The following is an 18,385-nucleotide window of genomic DNA, read 5'->3' on the forward strand; positions in this document are numbered from 1 at the left end:
GAGCGGGGTCACGCGAGGTGACTCCTGGGCACCGCTGTGAGCCCTGCCTGAGGCTTTTCCTGACCTCTGGGGAGGGCGGCCGAGGCTGGGGCCAGCTCTGGAAGCTAGAGTGGCTGCTGGGTGGTGGGACGAGTGTCTCAGAAGTCACTGAGGCATGGGTAGGTCTAACCTTGGGACATTGCTGTGGGGAGGGCTGTGGAGACCAAGCACATTCCTGAGGCTCTGCCATGGCACCGGGGGTGGACAGTGTCCCCTGAGGACCCAGGACCAAACCAGGCTCGCTACAGGGGCCCTGGAGTAGAGGACAGAGGCCAGGAGCACTGTGGGTGCTGGGCAGTGGTGGGGAGTTTGCTGGGGGAGCTGCGCCTTACAGACCTGTGTTTGTTTCCCAGCCTCAGCGAGGCCGGGCTGGATGGGGCCCTGGTGCTGGTTTTCAGTGCCTCAGCGAGGCCGGGACCAGAGCTGCTATTTCCAGATGAGGCTGGTTCGCATCTGCTCCGGCCGGGGCTCCAGGCCTGATCCCTGGAACACGGCATTCCCTTTCCAAGTCTGCAAAGCCTGTCTTAGGGGAGAGAAGAAGGTTCCTTCCATGCGGGTGGGGACAGCTAACCATGTCCAGACACTGAGACGGCACTCTGTGTGCTCAGCCCTCAGCCTGCACTGGCTTGGTGGCTTGGTGGCTTGGTGACCTGCCAGCAGGGTGGTGCTGTCTGTGGGCTCTGCTCAAGCTCCTCTCAGAGCCAGGAGGATGCCTGCCTGCTTGGGCCTGGCACCCAGGATGTGCTTGGCAAATGCTTCTGGGAGGGATGGATGGATAATGAATGGATGGATGGATGGATGGATAATGGATGGATGGATGGATAATGGATGGATGGATAATGGATGGATGGATGGATAATGGATAGATGGATGGATAACGGATGGATGGATGATGGATGGATAATGGATAGATGGATGGATAACGGATGGATGGATGGATAATGGATGGGTGGGTGGATAATGGATAGATGGATAATGGATGGATGATGGATGGATGGATGGATAATGGATAATGAACAGATGATCGATAATGGATGGATGGATGATGGATAATGGGTGGATGGATGAATAATGGATGCTTCTGGGATGAATGGATAATGTATGGGTGGATGGATAATGAATGGGTGGGTGGATGGATGGATAGATGGATATGTTTGCTTGGCAAATGATTCTGGAATGGATGGATGGATAATCAATGGGTGGGTGGGTGGATGGATGGATGCACTCTGTTGGCAAATGCTTCTGGGATGGATGGATGGATAGATGGATGGATAATGAGTGGGTGGATGGATGGATAGATGGATGTGTTTCCTTGGTAAATGATTCTGGAATGGATGGGTGGATGGATGGATGGATAATGAATGGGTGGGTGGATGGATGGATGCGCTCGATCAGCAAATGCTTCTGGAATGGATGGATAATTGGATGGGTAATGGGTAGGTGGATGGATGCATAGATAGATGGATGGGCTCACTGGGCAAATGCTTCTGGAATGAACGGATAATGGATGGATGGATGGATGGATGAATGAATGAATTGCTAATTGGGGCTGTTTTTCCATACAGAGTGCTGCACATGGGACTTAGCCTTGGACACTATCTCCTTTGCCCCTCGTATCTGGGAGGGAACAACACAGTCGCCATGCCTGACTAGGGCATGATCTGGGAGGCCTTTGGGGCCACCTGCCCCGGAACCCGGGGACACGGCCTCCCTGGGAAAGGAGGATCAGGTGGGCCTCACACCCGGGAATTGGGAGTGGGAGAGACAACAGCTGCTGGGTAGTGGGGGTAGAGCTGTGTCTCTCACCACCCTGCCCCTCCAAGGACCGAGAAGAAAGGAATGAGCCCTGATCCGCCTGCCAGGCACCCAGCCATGAGAACCCCTCCTCTGCCAGCATCTGATAAAATTACTTGCGTGGCTTTAGAGATCACTGCTGCCTGACCAGCAGCTGCTCTCCTGGAATCTGCATCCAGAAAGCCCCTTGGGGGTCAGAAAAGTAGGTGGGTTAATATAGAAGTAGAGGTGGGGTTTTTGTTTGTGTGTTTATTGAGATGGAGTCTTGCTGTATCACCCAGGCTGGAGTGCAGTGGCGCGATCTTGGCTCACTGCAATCCCCGCCTCCCAGGTTCAAGCATTTCTTTTGCCTCAGCCTCCCAAGTAGCTGGGATAGCAAGTGTGTGCCACCACACCTAATTTTTATGTTTTTAGTGGAGACGGGGTTTCATCCATCCATTCCAGAAGCATTTGCCGAGCACATCCTGGGTGCCAGGCCCAAGCAGGCTGGTCTCGAACTCCTGACCTCAAGTGATCTGCCCGCCTTGGCCTCCCAAAGTGCTGGGATGACAGGTGTGAGCCACCGCGCCCCGCCCAGAAGCAGAGGTGTTTTAACGGAAAGACTTCAGGCTTCATCGGCCGGCCGGGAAGGAATCAGAGGAGGGGTGAGGTTGGCTTTGTGTGGGGTGGGGTGGGGTGCCAGGCTGTGTGTTGGGTGGGGCCAGCAGCACATCTTCTGTAATTAATCATTGCCGAGGCTCTGCCTGTACAAAGTGTGGTCCAGGGAGCGCTGATGAGGCTGCAGGAGGAGAGGGCTTGATAGACCCCTTTCCCCAGAAGAGGGCCCCCAAAAGACATTCCCGCTGAAGAGGGCTCCCCAAAACCTCATGCCTGAAAAGGGACTCCCAGGGTCACCTCCCTGAAAAGGGCTCCTCAAGAGGCCCCCGCGTAAAGGGGTCCCCCCAAGACTTCCCCCATGAAGAGGGCTGCCTCAAAGACTTCCCCCCTGAAGGTGCCCCCCAAGACCTGCCCCCTGGAAGAGGGCTCCCCAAGACTTCTCCCCCGAGAAGAGCCCCCTAAGACTTTTACCCTGGAAAAGGGCTGTCTGCAAAGATTCCCTGGAAGTGGGCCTTCGAGCTGGGCAGATGGGGAGGAGTGTGTACTCAACATCATCCTTAGGATCTGTTGTCTTCCCGCTTCCCCTGCCCCGGCCCCCAGATGAATCCAGAGGCTGTTTTAGAGCCAGACGGACACTCCTGGTATGCACCAGGCACTCATAGCGCAGCGCTCGCTGAGTGTAGGAGGAGGGAGTGGGTGAACCCAGCCCGCCAGGCTGCCCTGCACAGAATCCCAGCCTTTTAACCCCACTGGTTTTTAAATCATCACAATCCTCGGGATGTTCTGTGCATGCTACACACAGACTCTCAGAGTCCAGAGGTGCTGTTTTTGCACAGTTATTCCAATGAATAAAAAGACGGGCTGGGTGTGGTGGCTCACGCCTGTCATCCCAGCACTTTGGGAGGCCGAGTGGGGGGGATCGCCTGAGGTCAGGAGCTCGAGACCAGCACGGCCAACATGGTGAAACCTCGTCTCTACTGAAAATACAAAAAAATTAGCTGGGCGTGGGCGCCTGTAATTTTAGCTACTGCGGAGGCTAAGGCAGGAGAATCGCTTAAACCCGGGAGGCAGAGGTTGCAGTGAGCCGAGATCACACCACTGCACTCCAGCCTGGGTGACAGAGTGAGACTCTGTCTCAAAAAAAAAAAAAAAAGTTCTAGCAGACACAGAAGGGAGGGGGAGAGGAACAAGCCCCAGGGACCCTTTATCCGGCTTCCTTCCACCTGGGGGACTCCCTCCGCGGGCCCTTGGTTTAAGGGCAAATGGCGAGGGGACCAGAACACAGGGAGGCCACGTCGGAGGTCCCTGCTGCAACCATGTGGCCCCCCAGCCCACTCCTAGCAGCCAAGACGAAGGGGGGCCTGGGCTCCCCCTAGGGCAGGTGCCTCTGGTTCTCTCCACCGAGAGGCCCCCCCATGCCAGCCTCTTCCTGGGCTGACTCCCAGAACCTTCTCGGACCCATGAACGTTTCAATCCAGAATGGGGCCTTTGCTGGGCACCCAAGTGGTGGGAATCTGTCCCTAGCCCCTAGAACTCCTAGAGGGCTGGGCCTGCCTCTGTCTCCATCCTGTCCCCATTCCCCGCCTCGGGTGGCAGGGGCTGGAGAGGAAGGAGCTTCAGGCTTCAAAACCATCAAAGCAGGTTGCTTCCAAGATGGCCAGTGGTCACCTGAGATGGAGCAGAGAGCAGCTGTGGCGGGCATCTTCTCTAGAAGCCGCCTGTGAGCCCTGTGGAGGCCCCGGGCTTCGTGCCTTAAGACAGACAGCGTCCTGCAGGTACGTGGGTGAACCCTGTAGGCAGGGACTTTGCCTGCTTTCCCAGAACAGGACAGAGGATGGACACAGCCCAAGGTGACCGGGATGCTGTCGCCACAGCTCTGGGCCTGGCTGACGTGGGAAGGGAGGAGGGAGATAGGAGGGACAGAGGCCTGGCTGCTGTCAGGTCCCACCTGGCCCCACGCCGAGGCCAGTATGATGGAGGGGCCTGGAAGCCTCATCCTTGGTTGCCAAGCGGTGAGGGCCACAGGCATGCGCCACCGCACCGGACTCCCCCTTTCATCATCAAAGCCGAATTTTCTTCCTACTCCATCTAGGCCTCCCGTGGAGACATCATGTGTAATTGTAAAAAAAAAAAAAAACACCAAAAACTGGAGTCAGGCCAGGCACAGTGGCTCACGCCTGCAATGCCAGCACTTTAGGAGGCCGAGGCGGGCAGATCACCTGAGGTCAGGAGTTCAAGACCAGCCTGGCCAACATGGGGAAACCCCGTCTCTACTAAAAATAGAAAAATTAGCCAGGTGTGGTGGTGCATGCCCATAATCCCTGCACTGTGGGAGGCCGAGGTGGGCGGATCACCTGAGGTCAGGAGTTCCAGACCAGCCTGGCCAACATGGTGAAACGCTGTCTCTACTAAAAATACAAAAATTAGCCGGGCTTGGTGGTGCGTGCCTGTAATCCCAGCACTTTGGGAGGCCGAGGTGAGCGGATTATCTGAGGTCAGGAGTTCCAGACCAGCCTAGCCAACATGGTGAAACACCGTCTCTATTAAAAACACAAAAATCAGGCGGGCGTGGTGGTGGGTGCCTGTAATCCCAGCTACTCTGAGGCTGAGACAGGAGAATTGCTTGAACCCAGGAGGCAGAGGTTGCAGTGAGCCGAGATCGTGCCATTGCACTCCAGCCTGTGTGACAGAGCGAGATTCTGTCTCAAGAAAGAAAGAAAAACGGAGTCTGTCCAGAATTATACACAGTCACCCATGCCAGGTAACAACCCTTCAGTCAACAACGGCCTTCCTAGACAGCAGAGGTCTCAGGAGATGGTAATACTGTAGTTTTCCTGTGCCTTTATTTGTAGACACAGAAATCCCTACCATTGTATTACAGCAGACTGCAGCACTCGGCACACTCACCTGCTGTCCAGGTTTGTAGCCCGGGAGCCTGGGGCCCTGCCACACAGCCCAGGTGAGTAGCAGGCCGGGAGCTGGGGGCCCTGCTGCGCAGCCCAGGTGAGTAGCAGGCTGGGAGCCGGGGGCCCTGCCTCGCAGCCCAGGTGAGTAGCAGGCTGTGTGTGCCACAGGGGTATGTTTGAGTGCAGCCCGTGATGGGCACACAGAGAATAGCCTAAGGATGCATTTATTTAAACAGGTCCCTGTCATTCAGTGACATGTATGACTGTGTCTGTGTGTGTGTGTGCAGGTGGGTGTGTATGTGTATATATGTATACACACCCGAACACACACCTCTACACACGTGCCTGTACACGGATAGAACACATAATTTACAGAATTTATGGAACACATAATTTATATTAATAAAATATATAGAGGTCAGTTTTGTTTTCTTTTATTTGTTTAGACGGAGTCTCGCTCTGTCGCCCAGGCTGAAGTGCAGTGGCACAATCTCGGCTCACTGCAACCTCCACTTACTGGGTTCAAGTGATTCTCCTGTCTCAGCCTCCCCCCAGTAGCTGGGATTACAGGCTCCTGCCACTACACCCGGCTAGTGTTTGTATTTTGTGTAGAGATAGGATTTCACCATGTTGGCCAGGCTGGTCTCAAATTCCTGACCACAGGTGATCCGCCCACCTCGGCCTCCCAAAGTGCTGGGATGACAGGCATGAGCCACTGCACTCAGCCTATTTCAGCTGTTTTCTTTTTTCTTTCTTTTTTTTTTTTTTGAAATAGAGTTTCACTCTTGTTGCCCAGGCTGGAGTACAATGGCACGATCTTGGCTCACTGCAACCTCCGCTTCCCAGGTTAAAGCGATTCTCCTGCCTCAGCCTCCCTCCAGTAGCTGGGATTATAGGCACCCGCCACCACTCCCGGCTGATTTTTTTATTTTCTATAGAGTCAGGGTTTCACAATGTTGGCCAGGCTGGTTTCGAATTCCTGACCGCAGGTGATCTGCCCGCCTCGGCCTCCCAAAGTGCTGGGATGACAGGTGTGAGCCACTGCACCCAGCCTATTTCAGCTGTTTTCTTAAAGCAGAAAGCAACCTACATGTTCTTTTGTGATACCAGGCAACTGTAAGGGTGGAGCAGCTTGTGACTTGGGTGTTACTGAGATCACCTGTGACCATTGCAGAAAACCACTCCCAACTGTGCAGCGGGCACCTTGAATTAGGCCGCCCGGGAGGCAGGGCTTGCGCCTTGAAATAGGCCGCCCGGGAGGCGGGGCTTGCACCTTGAAATACGACTAGGAGGCGGGGCTTGCACCTTGAAATAGGCCGCCTGGGAGGCGGGGCTTGCACCTTGAAATACGGCTAGGAGGCGGGGCTTGTACCTTGAAATAGGCTGCCTGGGAGGTGGGGCTTGTACCTTGAAATACGTCTAGGAGGCGGGGCTTGCGCCTTGAAATAGGCCGCCCGGGAGGCGGGGCTTGCGCCTTGAAATACGACTACGAGGCGGGGCTTGCACCTTGAAATACGGCTAGGAGGCAGGGCTTGTACCTTGAAATAGGCTACCTGGGAGGCGGGGCTTGCACCTTGAAATACGGCTAGGAGGCGGGGCTTGCACCTTGAAATACGGCTAGGAGGCGGGGCTTGTACCCTGAAATAGGCCGCCCGGGAGGAGGGGCTTGCATCTTGAAATAGGGCTAGGAGGCGGGGCTTGCATCTTGAAATAGGCCTAGGAGGCGGGGCCTGCGCCTTGAACTAGGCCTAGAAGGCGGGGCTTGCACCTTGAAATAGGCCGCCCAGGAGGCGGAGCTTGCGCCTTGAAATAGGCTGCCCGGGAGGCAGGACTTGCACGTTGAAATAGGCCGCCTGGGAGGCGGGGTTTGCACCTTGAAACAGGCTGCCTGGGAGGCGGGGCTTGTACCTTGAAATACGGCTAGGAGGCGGGGCTTGCGCGTTGAAATAGGCCGCCCGGGAGGCGGGGCTTGCCCCTTGAAATAGGCCGCCCGGGAGGCGGAGCTTGCCCCTTGAAATAGGCCGCCCGGGAGGCGGGGCTTGCGCCTTGAAATACGACTACGAGGCGGGGCTTGCACCTTGAAATAGGCCGCCCAGGAGGCGGGGCTTGCACCTTGAAATACGGCTAAGAGGCGGGACTTGTACCTTGAAATAGGCCGCCCGGGAGGCGGGGCTTGTGCCTTGAAATAGGCCGCCCGGGAGGCGGGGCTTGCGTCTTGAAATAGGCTGCCTGGGAGGCGGGGCTTGCACCTTGAAATACGGCTAGGAGGCGGGGCTTGTGCCTTGAAATAAGCCGCCCGGGAGGTGGAGCTTGCGCCTTGAACTAGGCCGCCCGGGAGGCAGGGCTTGCACCTTGAAATAGGCCGCCCAGGAGGCGGGGCTTGCACCTTGAAATAGGCTGCCCGGGAGGCGGGGCTTGTGCCTTGAAATAAGCCGCCCGGGAGGTGGAGCTTGCGCCTTGAACTAGGCCGCCCGGGAGGCAGGGCTTGCACCTTGAAATAGGCTGCCTGGGAGGCGGGGCTTGCGCCTTGAAATAGGCCGCCCGGGAGGCGGGGCTTGCGCCTTGAAATAGGCTGCCCGGGAGGCGGGGCTTGCACCTTGAAATAGGCTGCCCGGGAGGCGGGGCTTGCACCTTGAAATACGACTAGGAGGCGGGGCTTGCACCTTGAAATACGGCTAGGAGGCGGGGCTTGTACCTTGAAATGGGCTGCCTGGGAGGTGGGGCTAGCACCTTGAAATACGGCTAGGAGGCGGGGCTTGCACCTTGAAATAGGCTGCCCGGGAGGCGGAGCTTGCGCCTTGAAATAGGCCGCCCGGGAGGCGGGGCTTGCGTCTTGAAATACGACTACGAGGCGGGGCTTGCACCTTGAAATAGGCCGCCCGGGAGGCGGGGCTTGCACCTTGAAATACGGCTAAGAGGCGGGGCTTGTACTTTGAAATGGGCTGCCTGGGAGGTGGGGCTTGCACCTTGAAATACAGCTAGGAGGCGGGGCTTGAGCCTTGAAATAGGCCGCCCGGGAGGCGAGGGTTGCACCTTGAAATACAGCTAGGAGGCGGGGCTTGCACCTTGAAATACGGCTAGGAGGCGGGGCTTGTACCTTGAAATACGGCTAGGGGGCGGGGCTTGTACCTTGAAATAGGCCGCCCGGGAGGCGGGGCTTGCGCCTTGAAATAGGCTGCCCGGGAGGCGGGGTTTGCACCTTGAAATACGGGTAGGAGGCGGGGCTTGTACCTTGAAATAGGCTACCTGGGAGGCGGGGCTTGCGCCTTGAAATACGGCTAGGAGGCGGGACTTCCGCGTTGAAATACGGCTAGGAGGCGGGGCTTGTATCTTGAAATAGGCAGCCTGGGAGGCGGGGCTTGCGCCTTGAAATACGGCTAGGAGACGGGGCCTGCGCCTTGAAATACGGCTAGGAGGCGGGGCCTGCGCCTTGAAATAGGCCGCCCAGGAGGCGGGGCTTGCGCCTTGAAATAGGCTGCTCAGGAGGCGGGGCTTGCGCCTTGAAATAGGCCGCCCGGGAGGCGGGGCTTGCGCCTTGAAATAGGCCGCCCGGGAGGCGGGGCTTGCACCTTGAAATACGGCTAGGAGGCGGGGCTTGTACCTTGAAATGGGCTGCCTGGGAGGTGGGGCTAGCACCTTGAAATACGGCTAGGAGGCGGGGCTTGCACCTTGAAATAGGCTGCCCGGGAGGCGGAGCTTGTGCCTTGAAATAGGCCGCCCGGGAGGCGGGGCTTGCACCTTGAAATACGACTACGAGGCGGGGCTTGCACCTTGAAATAGGCCGCCCGGGAGGCGGGGCTTGCACCTTGAAATACGGCTAAGAGGCGGGGCTTGTACTTTGAAATGGGCTGCCTGGGAGGTGGGGCTTGCACCTTGAAATACGGCTAGGAGGCGGGGCTTGAGCCTTGAAATAGGCCGCCCGGGAGGCGAGGCTTGCACCTTGAAATACAGCTAGGAGGCGGGGCTTGCACCTTGAAATACGGCTAGGAGGCGGGGCTTGTACCTTGAAATACGGCTAGGAGGCGGGGCTTGTACCTTGAAATAGGCCGCCCGGGAGGCGGGGTTTGCACCTTGAAATACGGGTAGGAGGCGGGGCTTGTACCTTGAAATAGGCTGCCTGGGAGGCGGGGCTTGCGCCTTGAAATACGGCTAGGAGGCGGGGCTTCCGCGTTGAAATACGGCTAGGAGGCGGGGCTTGTATCTTGAAATAGGCAGCCTGGGAGGCGGGGCTTGCGCCTTGAAATACGGCTAGGAGACGGGGCCTGCGCCTTGAAATACGGCTAGGAGGCGGGGCCTGCGCCTTGAAATAGGCCGCCCAGGAGGCGGGGCTTGCGCCTTGAAATAGGCCGCTCGGGAGGCGGGGCTTGCGCCTTGAAATAGGCCGCCCGGGAGGCGGGGCTTGCGCCTTGAAATAGGCCGCCCGGGAGGTGGGTCTTGCACCTTGAAATACGGCTAGGAGGCGGGGCTTGTACCTTGAAATGGGCTGCCTGGGAGGTGGGGCTAGCACCTTGAAATACGGCTAGGAGGCGGGGCTTGCACCTTGAAATAGGCTGCCCGGGAGGCGGAGCTTGTGCCTTGAAATAGGCCGCCCGGGAGGCGGGGCTTGCACCTTGAAATACGGCTAAGAGGCGGGGCTTGTACTTTGAAATGGGCTGCCTGGGAGGTGGGGCTTGCACCTTGAAATACGGCTAGGAGGCGGGGCTTGAGCCTTGAAATAGGCCGCCCGGGAGGCGGGGCTTGCACCTTGAAATATGGCTAGGAGGCGGGGCTTGTACCTTGAAATACGGCTAGGAGGCGGGGCTTGTACCTTGAAATAGGCCGCCCGGGAGGCGGGGCTTGCGCCTTGAAATAGGCCGCCCGGGAGGCGGGGTTTGCACCTTGAAATACGGGTAGGAGGCGGGGCTTGTACCTTGAAATAGGCTACCTGGGAGGCGGGGCTTGCGCCTTGAAATACGGCTAGGAGGCGGGGCTTCCGCGTTGAAATACGGCTAGGAGGCGGGGCTTGTATCTTGAAATAGGCAGCCTGGGAGGCGGGGCTTGCGCCTTGAAATACGGCTAGGAGACAGGGCCTGCGCCTTGAAATACGGCTAGGAGGCGGGGCCTGCGCCTTGAAATAGGCCGCCCAGGAGGCGGGGCTTGCGCCTTGAAATAGGCCGCTCGGGAGGCGGGGCTTGCGCCTTGAAATAGGCCGCCCGGGAGGCGGGTCTTGCACCTTGAAATACGGCTAGGAGGCGGGGCTTGTACCTTGAAATGGGCTGCCTGGGAGGTGGGGCTAGCACCTTGAAATACGGTTAGGAGGCGGGGCTTGCACCTTGAAATAGGCTGCCCGGGAGGCGGAGCTTGCGCCTTGAAATAGGCCGCCCGGGAGGCGGGGCTTGCGCCTTGAAATACGACTACGAGGCGGGGCTTGCACCTTGAAATAGGCCGCCCGGGAGGCGGGGCTTGCACCTTGAAATACGGCTAGAAGGCGGGGCTTGCACCTTGAAATACGGCCAGGAGGCGGGGTTTGTGCCTTGAAATAGGCCGCCCGGGAGGCGGGGCTTGCACCTTGAAATAGGCTTAGGAGGTGGGGCTTGCATATTGAAATAGGCCTAGAAGGCGGGGCTTGCGCCTTGAAATAGGCCGCCCAGTAGGCGGAGCTTGCGCCTTGAAATAGGCCGCCCGGGAGGTGGGGTTTGCACCTTGAAATACGGGTAGGAGGCGGGGCTTGTACCTTGAAACAGGCTACCTGGGAGGCGGGGCTTGCACCTTGAAATACGTCTAGGAGGCGGGGCTTCCGCGTTGAAATATGGCTAGGAGGCGGGGCTTGTACCTTGAATAGGCTGCCTGGGAGGCGGGGCTTGCACTTTGAAATACGGCTGGGAGGCGGGGCTTTCACCTTGAAATACGGCTAGGAGGCGGGGCTTGTGCCTTGAAATAGGCCGCCCGGGCGGCGGAGCTTGCACCTTGAACTAGGCCGCCCGGGAGGCAGGGCTTGCACCTTGAAATAGGCTGCCCAGGAGGCGGGGCTTGCACCTTGAAATAGGCCGCCTGGGAGGCGGGGCTTGTACCTTGAAATACGGCTAGGAGGCGGGGCTTGCGCCTTGAAATAGGCCGCCCGGGGGGCGGGGCTTGCACCTTGAAATACGGCTAGGAGGCGGGGCTTGCGCCTTGAAATAGGCCGCCCGGGGGGCGGGGCTTGCGCCTTGAAATAGGTCGCCCAGGAGGCGGAGCTTGCATCTTGAAATAGGCCTAGGAGGCGGGGCTTGCACCTTGAAATAGGCCGCCCAGTAGGCGGGGCTTGCGCCTTGAAATAGGCCGCCCAGGAGGCGGAGCTTGCATCTTGAAATAGGCCGCCCGGGAGGCGGGGCTTGCGCCTTGAAAGAGGCCGCCTGGGAGGCGGGGCTTGCACCTTGAAATAGGCCGCCCGGGAGGCGGAGGTTGCAGTGAGCCGAGATTGCACTACTGCATTCCAGTCTGGGCAAGAAGAGCGAAACTCCAGAATCCGTCTCATAAAAATGAAAGCAGCTGAAATGTAACACAGACTGACGTCCAGCCCAGGAACGGATAAGCTGGGTGCATGCGCCGTTGAAACAGCACCTGGGCCTGCTCCGGTTCTCCCCACTTTGCAGATGCCGCCTGAACCTCGGTGCCTCTTTGAGGTCAAGGCTGTGAGTTAAACGGCTCCACCCCAACCCAGCCCCAGGTTGGCCCAGCCATTCCCTGGTGGGGGGCCAGGGAGGAAAGGAGGCTGTGTGGGCACCAGAGGGCGAACTGAGGTCTGAGGGTCGGGACACAGCCTGGCAGCAGGAACTGGGAGCAGAGCACGGGGAAAACGTGGATGCGTTGAGCTCCCTACAACCGCAGTGAGCGTGTGCCCAGGTGGGCCTCACGGGGCGGGTGTGAGTCTGGCCTGCCTGGGCTCGGGGGGGTTTTACAGACGCATTTCAGCCCTGCAGCAGGGACTGGGGAGGTCCCGCTCGTGACAGTCTCTGCACCAAGGCAGGAGAGATGGAAGCCGCCCAGAGAACTGCCACTCCATGGCCTGTGGGCGTCCAGGGGTGAGCGGCAGCAATGGCGTCCCACGGAGGAAACACACTGGAAATCGTGCAGAAGATGGGAAGAAGCAGGCTGGAGTGTGGAGGACTGAGACCCTGCCTGGTAGACGGCACCGTCACAGCAGCCGTCGGCCTGCTAGGAGGTAGGAGAAAGCCCTGTCCCCACCGCTCTCCCCAGGAGTCCCCACCAGCTACTCTGGAAGGCTGCTGGCTCCCAGGACATCCGCTGGGCTGAACAGTTATCCCTGGCTGTCCCTCTATCCCCTCCTCCTTGAATGCAGCCTCCATCTCCTCCTCTAAAAATGCAGCCTCCATCCCCTCCTCCCCCAATTCAGTCTCCATCCCCTCCTCCCTGAATGCAGCCTCCTTTCCCCCTCCCCAAATGCAGCCTCTGTCCCCACTCCCCAAATGCAGCCTTTTCCCCCTCCTCCCCCAATACAGCCTCCTTTCTCTCCTCCTCCCCAAATGCAGCCTCCTTCCCCTCCTCCCCAAATGCAGCCTCTGGCCCCCCCTCCCCAAATGCCACCTCCTTCCCCTCCTCCCCAAATGCCACCTCCTTCCCCTCCTCCCCAAATGCCGCCTCCTTCTCCTCCTCCCCAAATGCAGCCTTTGTCTCCTCCTTCCCAAATGCAGCCTCCTTCCCCTCCTCCCCAAATGCAGCCTCCTTCCCCTCCTCCCCAAATGCAGCCTCCTTCCCCTCCTCCCCAATGCAGCCTCCTTCCCCTCCTCCCCAATGCAGCCTCCTTCCCCTCCTCCCCAATGCAGCCTCCTTCCCCTCCTCCCCAAATGCAGCCTCTGGCCCCCCCTCCCCAAATGCTGCCTCTTTCCCCTCCTCCCCAAATGCCACCTCCTTCCCCTCCTCCCCAAATGCAGCCTTTGTCTCCTCCTTCCTAAATGCAGCCTCCTTCTCCTCCTCCCCGAATGCAGCCTCCACCTCCTCCCTCCTCCCCAAGTCAGCCTCCTTCTCCTCCTCTAATGCAGCCTCTATCCCCTCCTTCCCGAATGCAGCCTCCTCCTCCTCCTCCTCCCCAAATGCAGCCTCCTTCCCCCTCCCAAAATGCAGCCTCTGTTCCCACTCCCCAAATACCGCCTCCTTCCCCTCCTCCCCAATGCAGCCTCCTTCCCCTCCTCCCCAATGCAGCCTCCTTCCCCTCCTCCCCAAATGCCACCTCCTTCCCCTCCTCCCCAAATGCAGCCTTTGTCTCCTCCTTCCCAAATGCAGCCTCCTTCTCCTCCTCCCCGAATGCAGCCTCCACCTCCTCCCTCCCTCCTCAAGTCAGCCTCCTTCTCCTCCTCCAATGCAGCCTCTATCCTCTCCTTCCCGAATGCAGCCTCCTCCTCCTCCTCCCCAAATGCAGCCTCCTTCCCCCTCCCAAAATGCAGCCTCTGTTCCCACTCCCCAAATGCCGCCTCCTTCCCCTCCTCCCCAAATGCAGCCTCTGTTCCCCTCCTCCCCAAATGCAGCCTCTGTTCCCCTCCTCCCCAAATGCAGCCTCCTTCCTCCCTCCCCAAATGCAGCCTCTTTCCCCTCCTCCCCAAATGCAGCCTGCTTCCCCTCCTCCCCAAATGCAGCCTGCTTCCCCTCCTCCTCAAATGCCACCTCCTTCCCCTCCTCCCCGAATGCAGCCTCCTTTCCCTCCTCCCCAAATGCAGCCTCCATCTCCTCCCTCTTCCCCAAGTCAGCCTCCTTCCCCTCCTCCTCCAATGCAGCCTCCATCCCCTCCTTCCCGAATGCAGCCTCCTTCTCATCCTCCCAAAATGCAGCCTCTGTTCCCACTCCCCAAATGCCGGCTTCTTCCCCTCCTCCCCAAATGCAGCCTCTGTTCCCCTCCTCCCCAAATGCAGCCTCCTTCCCCCCTCCCCAAATGCAGCCTCCTTCCCCCCTCCCTAAATGCAGCCTCCTTCCCCCCTCCCCAAATGCAGCCTCCTTCCTCTCCTCCCGAAATGCAGCCTCCATCTCCCTCCCCAAATGCAGCCTGCTTCCTCTCCTCCCCGAATGCAGCCTCCTTCCCCTCCTCCCCGAATGCAGTCTCCTTCCCCTTCTCCCCGAATGCAGCCTCCTTCCCCTCCTCCCTGAATGCAGCCTCCACCTCCTCCCTCCTCCCCAAGTCAGCCTCCTTCCCCTCCTCCTCCAATGCAGCCTCCATCTCCTCCTTCCCGAATGCAGCCTCCTTCTCCTCCTCCCCAAATGCAGCCTCCTTCCCCCTCCCAAAATGTGCCCTCTGTTCCCCTCCTCCCCAAATGCAGCCTCCTTCCCCCCTCCCCAAATGCAGCCTCCTTCCCCTCCTCCCCAAATGCAGCCTCTGTTCCCCCTCCCCCCCAAATGCAGCCTCCATCTCCTCCCTCCTCCCCAATGCAGCCTCCTTCCCCTCCTCCCCAAATGCAGCCTCCATCCTCTCCTCCCCGAATGCAGCCTCCTCTCCTCCCCAAATGCAGCCTCCTGTCCTCCCCAAATGCAGCCTCCTTCCCCCTCCCCAAATGCAGCCTCTGTCCCCTGCTCCCCAAATGCCGCCTCCTTCCCCTCCTCCCCAAATGCAGCCTCTTTCTCTTCCTCCCAAAATGCAGCCTCTCTCTCCTCCTCCCTAAATGCAGCCTTCTCTCTCATCAAAACCCCTACGGAGGAGGCACGGACAGGCTTTTGCTTTCTTTATTCAGTCACAACTACACGCTCCTATGTGACTGTCCTATGGTACTTGGGGACCGGGCAGTCCACCTGCAGCCTGGGGGAGGACATCCCTATAATGAACATGCTGCCTGGATTTCAGGGGGCCACTTTGGTGGCCAAGATAGCATCCAGGACACCCCCCAAGTGCACCACCTGCACCTGGTGGAAGCCGTGCAGCTCCAGCAAGCACTGATACTCGCCCGGGCTCCGCTCCCTGCCTTCAGTCTGCACCAGCATGTTCAGCGACTGCATCAGGGCGCGCTGCGCCACCCTCTTCTCCTCATCCAGGAGCATCTCCACCAGCAGCAGGCCGGCCCCTGAGGGAGAGAGCAGAGAGCTGGAGTCCTGGCCAGCCAGGTGGCGATCCTTCAGCGGGACACAGGGGACACAGCAGGCAACAGGAGCTCAGAACGGTGGGCAGAGGCAGCCGAGAACCCTTGCCCAGGGGGCCCACACAGATAGGGGAGGGGAGAGAGACAGAGACTTAATGCAGGGCGGACAGACAGGGAGAAGAAGATTTGATCGAAAGATGGATGGATAGATGGATGTATCACCTGGGCCTTTTCCGGTTCTCCTGGATGCATGGATGAACAGATGGTAGATGATGGGTGGGTAGGTAGCTAGAAAGATGGATGGATAAGTGGACGCATGGATGAGAAGGATGGATGGATGAACAGATGGTAAGTGATGGGTAGGTAGATGGATGGTTGGATAGATGGATGCATGTATGACATGGATGGATGGGTGAATAGATGGTAGATGATAGGTAGGTAGGAAGATGGATGGATGGATAGATAGATGCATGGATGAGATGCATGAACGGATGACTAGATGGTAGATGATGGGTACGTAGATAGATGAATGGATGGATAGATGGATGCATGGATGGGATGGATGGATGGATGGGTGAATAGATGGTAGATGATGGGTACGTAGGTAGATGAATGGATGGATACATGGATGTATGGATGAGATGGATGCATGGGTGAATAGATGGTAGATGATGGGTCAGTAGGAAGATGAATAGATGGATGCATGGATGTGATGGATGGGTGAATAGATGGTACATGATGGGCAGGTAGATAGATGAATGGATGGATAGATGTATGGATGGGTGAACTGATGGTAGATGATGGGTAGATAGATAAATGGATGGATAGATGGATGCATGGATGAGATGGATGGATGGGTGAATAGATGGTACATGGTGGGCAGGTAGATGAATGGATGGATAGATGGATGCATGGATGAGATGGATGGGTGAACGGATGGTAGATGATGGGTAGATAGATGAATGGATGGATAGATGGATGCATGGATGAGATGGATGGATGGGTGAATAGATGGTAGATGATGGGTAGGTAGATAGATGAATGGATGGATAGATGGATGCATGGATTAGATGGATGGTTGGGTGAACAGATGGTAGCTGATGGGTACTTAGGTAGATGGATGGATGGATAGATGGATGGATGGATGGATGGGTGAATAGATGGTACATGATGGTTAAGTAGGTAGATGAATGGATGGATAGATGGATGCATGCATGAGATGGATGGGTGAGTGAATAGATGGTAGATGATGGGTAGGTAGGTAGATGAATGGATAGACAGATGGATGCATGCATGAGATGGATGGATGGGTGAATAGATAGTAGATGATGGGTAGGTAGATAAATGAGTGGATGGATAGATGGGTGCATGGATGAGACGGATGGATGGGTAAATAAATGGTAGATGATGGGTACATAGATGGTAGATGATGGGTACATAGATAGATGAATAGATGGATAGATGGATGCATGGATGAGATGGATGGATGGGTGAACAGATGGTAGATGATGGGTAGGTAGATAGATGGATGCATGGATTAGATGGATGGATGGGTGAATAGATGGTAGATAATAGGTAGGTAGATGAATGGATGGATGGATAGATGGATGCATGGATGAGATGGATGGCTGGGTGTATAGATGGTAGATGATGGGTAGGTAGGTAGATGGATAGATGGATGCATGGATGAGATGGATGGATGGGTGAATAGATGATAGGTGATGGGTAGATAGATAGATGAATGGATGGATAGATGGATGCATGGATGAGATGGATAGCTGGGTGAATAGATGGTAGGTGATGGGTACATAGATGAATGGATGGATAGATGGATGTATGGATGTGATGGATGGGTGAATAGATGGTAGATGATGGGTAGGTAGGTGGATGGATGGATGGATGGATAGATGGGTGCATGGATGAGATGGATGAGATGGATGGATGGGTGAATAGATGGGTAGGTAGGTAGATGGATGTATAGATGGATGCATGGATGTGATGGATGGATGGGTGAATAGATAGCAGGTGATGGTTAAGTAGGTAGATGAATGGATGGATAGAGGGATGCATGCATGAGATGGATGGATGAGTGAATAGATGGTAGATGATGGGTAGGTAGATGAATGGATGGATAGATGGGTGCATGGATGAGATGGATGGATGGGTGAACAGATGGTAGATAATGGGTAGGTAGATAGATGGATGCATGGATTAGATGGATGGATGGATGGGTGAATAGATGGTAGATGATGGGTAGGTAGATGAATGGATGGATAGATGGATGCATGGATGAGAAGGATAGCTGGGTGAATAAATGGTAGGTGATGGGTAGATAGATGAATGGATGGATAGATGGATGCATGGATGAGATGGATGGATGAGTGAATAGATGGTACATGATGGGTAGGTTGATAGATGAATGGATGGATAGATGGATGCATGGATGAGATGGATGGATGAGTGAATAGATGGTACATGATGGGTAGGTTGATAGATGGATGGATAGATGGATGCATGGATGAGATGGATGGATGAGTGAATAGATGGTACATGATGGGTAGGTTGATAGATGGATGGATAGATGGATGCATGGATGAGATGGATGGATGGGTGAATAGATGGTAGGTGATGGGCAGGTAGGTAGATGAATGGATGGATAGATGGATGCATTCATGAGATGGATGGATTGGTGAATAGATGGTAGATGATGGGTAGGTAGATAGATGAATGGATGGATAGATGGATGCATGGATGAGATGGATGGTTGGGTGAACAGATGTTAGCTGATGGGTATGTAGGTAGATGGATGGATGGATAGATGGATGGATGGATGGGTGAATAGATGGTACATGATGGTTAAGTAGGTAGATGAATGGATGGATAGATGGATGCATGCATGAGATGGATGGATGAGTGAATAGATGGTAGATGATGGGTAGGTAGGCAGATGAATGGATAGATAGATGGATGCATGCATGAGATGGATGGATGGGTGAATAGATAGTAGATGATGGG

The 18,385-nt window shown here is 56.7% G+C and overlaps 1 protein-coding gene and 1 long non-coding RNA gene across 5 annotated transcripts in view; both read right to left on the minus strand.

The window, feature by feature from the left end:
- Positions 1–10,036: 10,036 nt before the first annotated feature.
- On the minus strand, positions 10,037–10,303 carry LOC129025659 (uncharacterized). The gene is made up of 3 exons (XR_008496991.1): positions 10,246–10,303; positions 10,144–10,213; positions 10,037–10,079 (listed from the first exon to the last, which is right to left on the minus strand). It is a non-coding gene; the product is annotated as an uncharacterized LOC129025659 (long non-coding RNA).
- Positions 10,304–15,004: 4,701 nt separating this feature from the next.
- The window catches only part of ASMTL (acetylserotonin O-methyltransferase like), a 51,697-nt gene continuing 48,316 nt past the window's right edge, over positions 15,005–18,385 (minus strand). For all 4 annotated transcript variants that reach the window (XM_054470896.2, XM_054470897.2, XM_063660190.1 and 1 more), the window contains one exon: positions 15,005–15,355. In XM_054470896.2, coding sequence (XP_054326871.1) covers positions 15,135–15,355 — 221 coding nt within the window. In that variant the 3' untranslated portion in view covers positions 15,005–15,134. The remainder of the gene's footprint in view (positions 15,356–18,385) is intronic.

Source organism: Pongo pygmaeus, chromosome X (genome assembly GCF_028885625.2).
Source record: "Pongo pygmaeus isolate AG05252 chromosome X, NHGRI_mPonPyg2-v2.0_pri, whole genome shotgun sequence".
In the NCBI taxonomy this organism is placed as follows: Eukaryota; Metazoa; Chordata; class Mammalia; order Primates; family Hominidae; genus Pongo; species Pongo pygmaeus.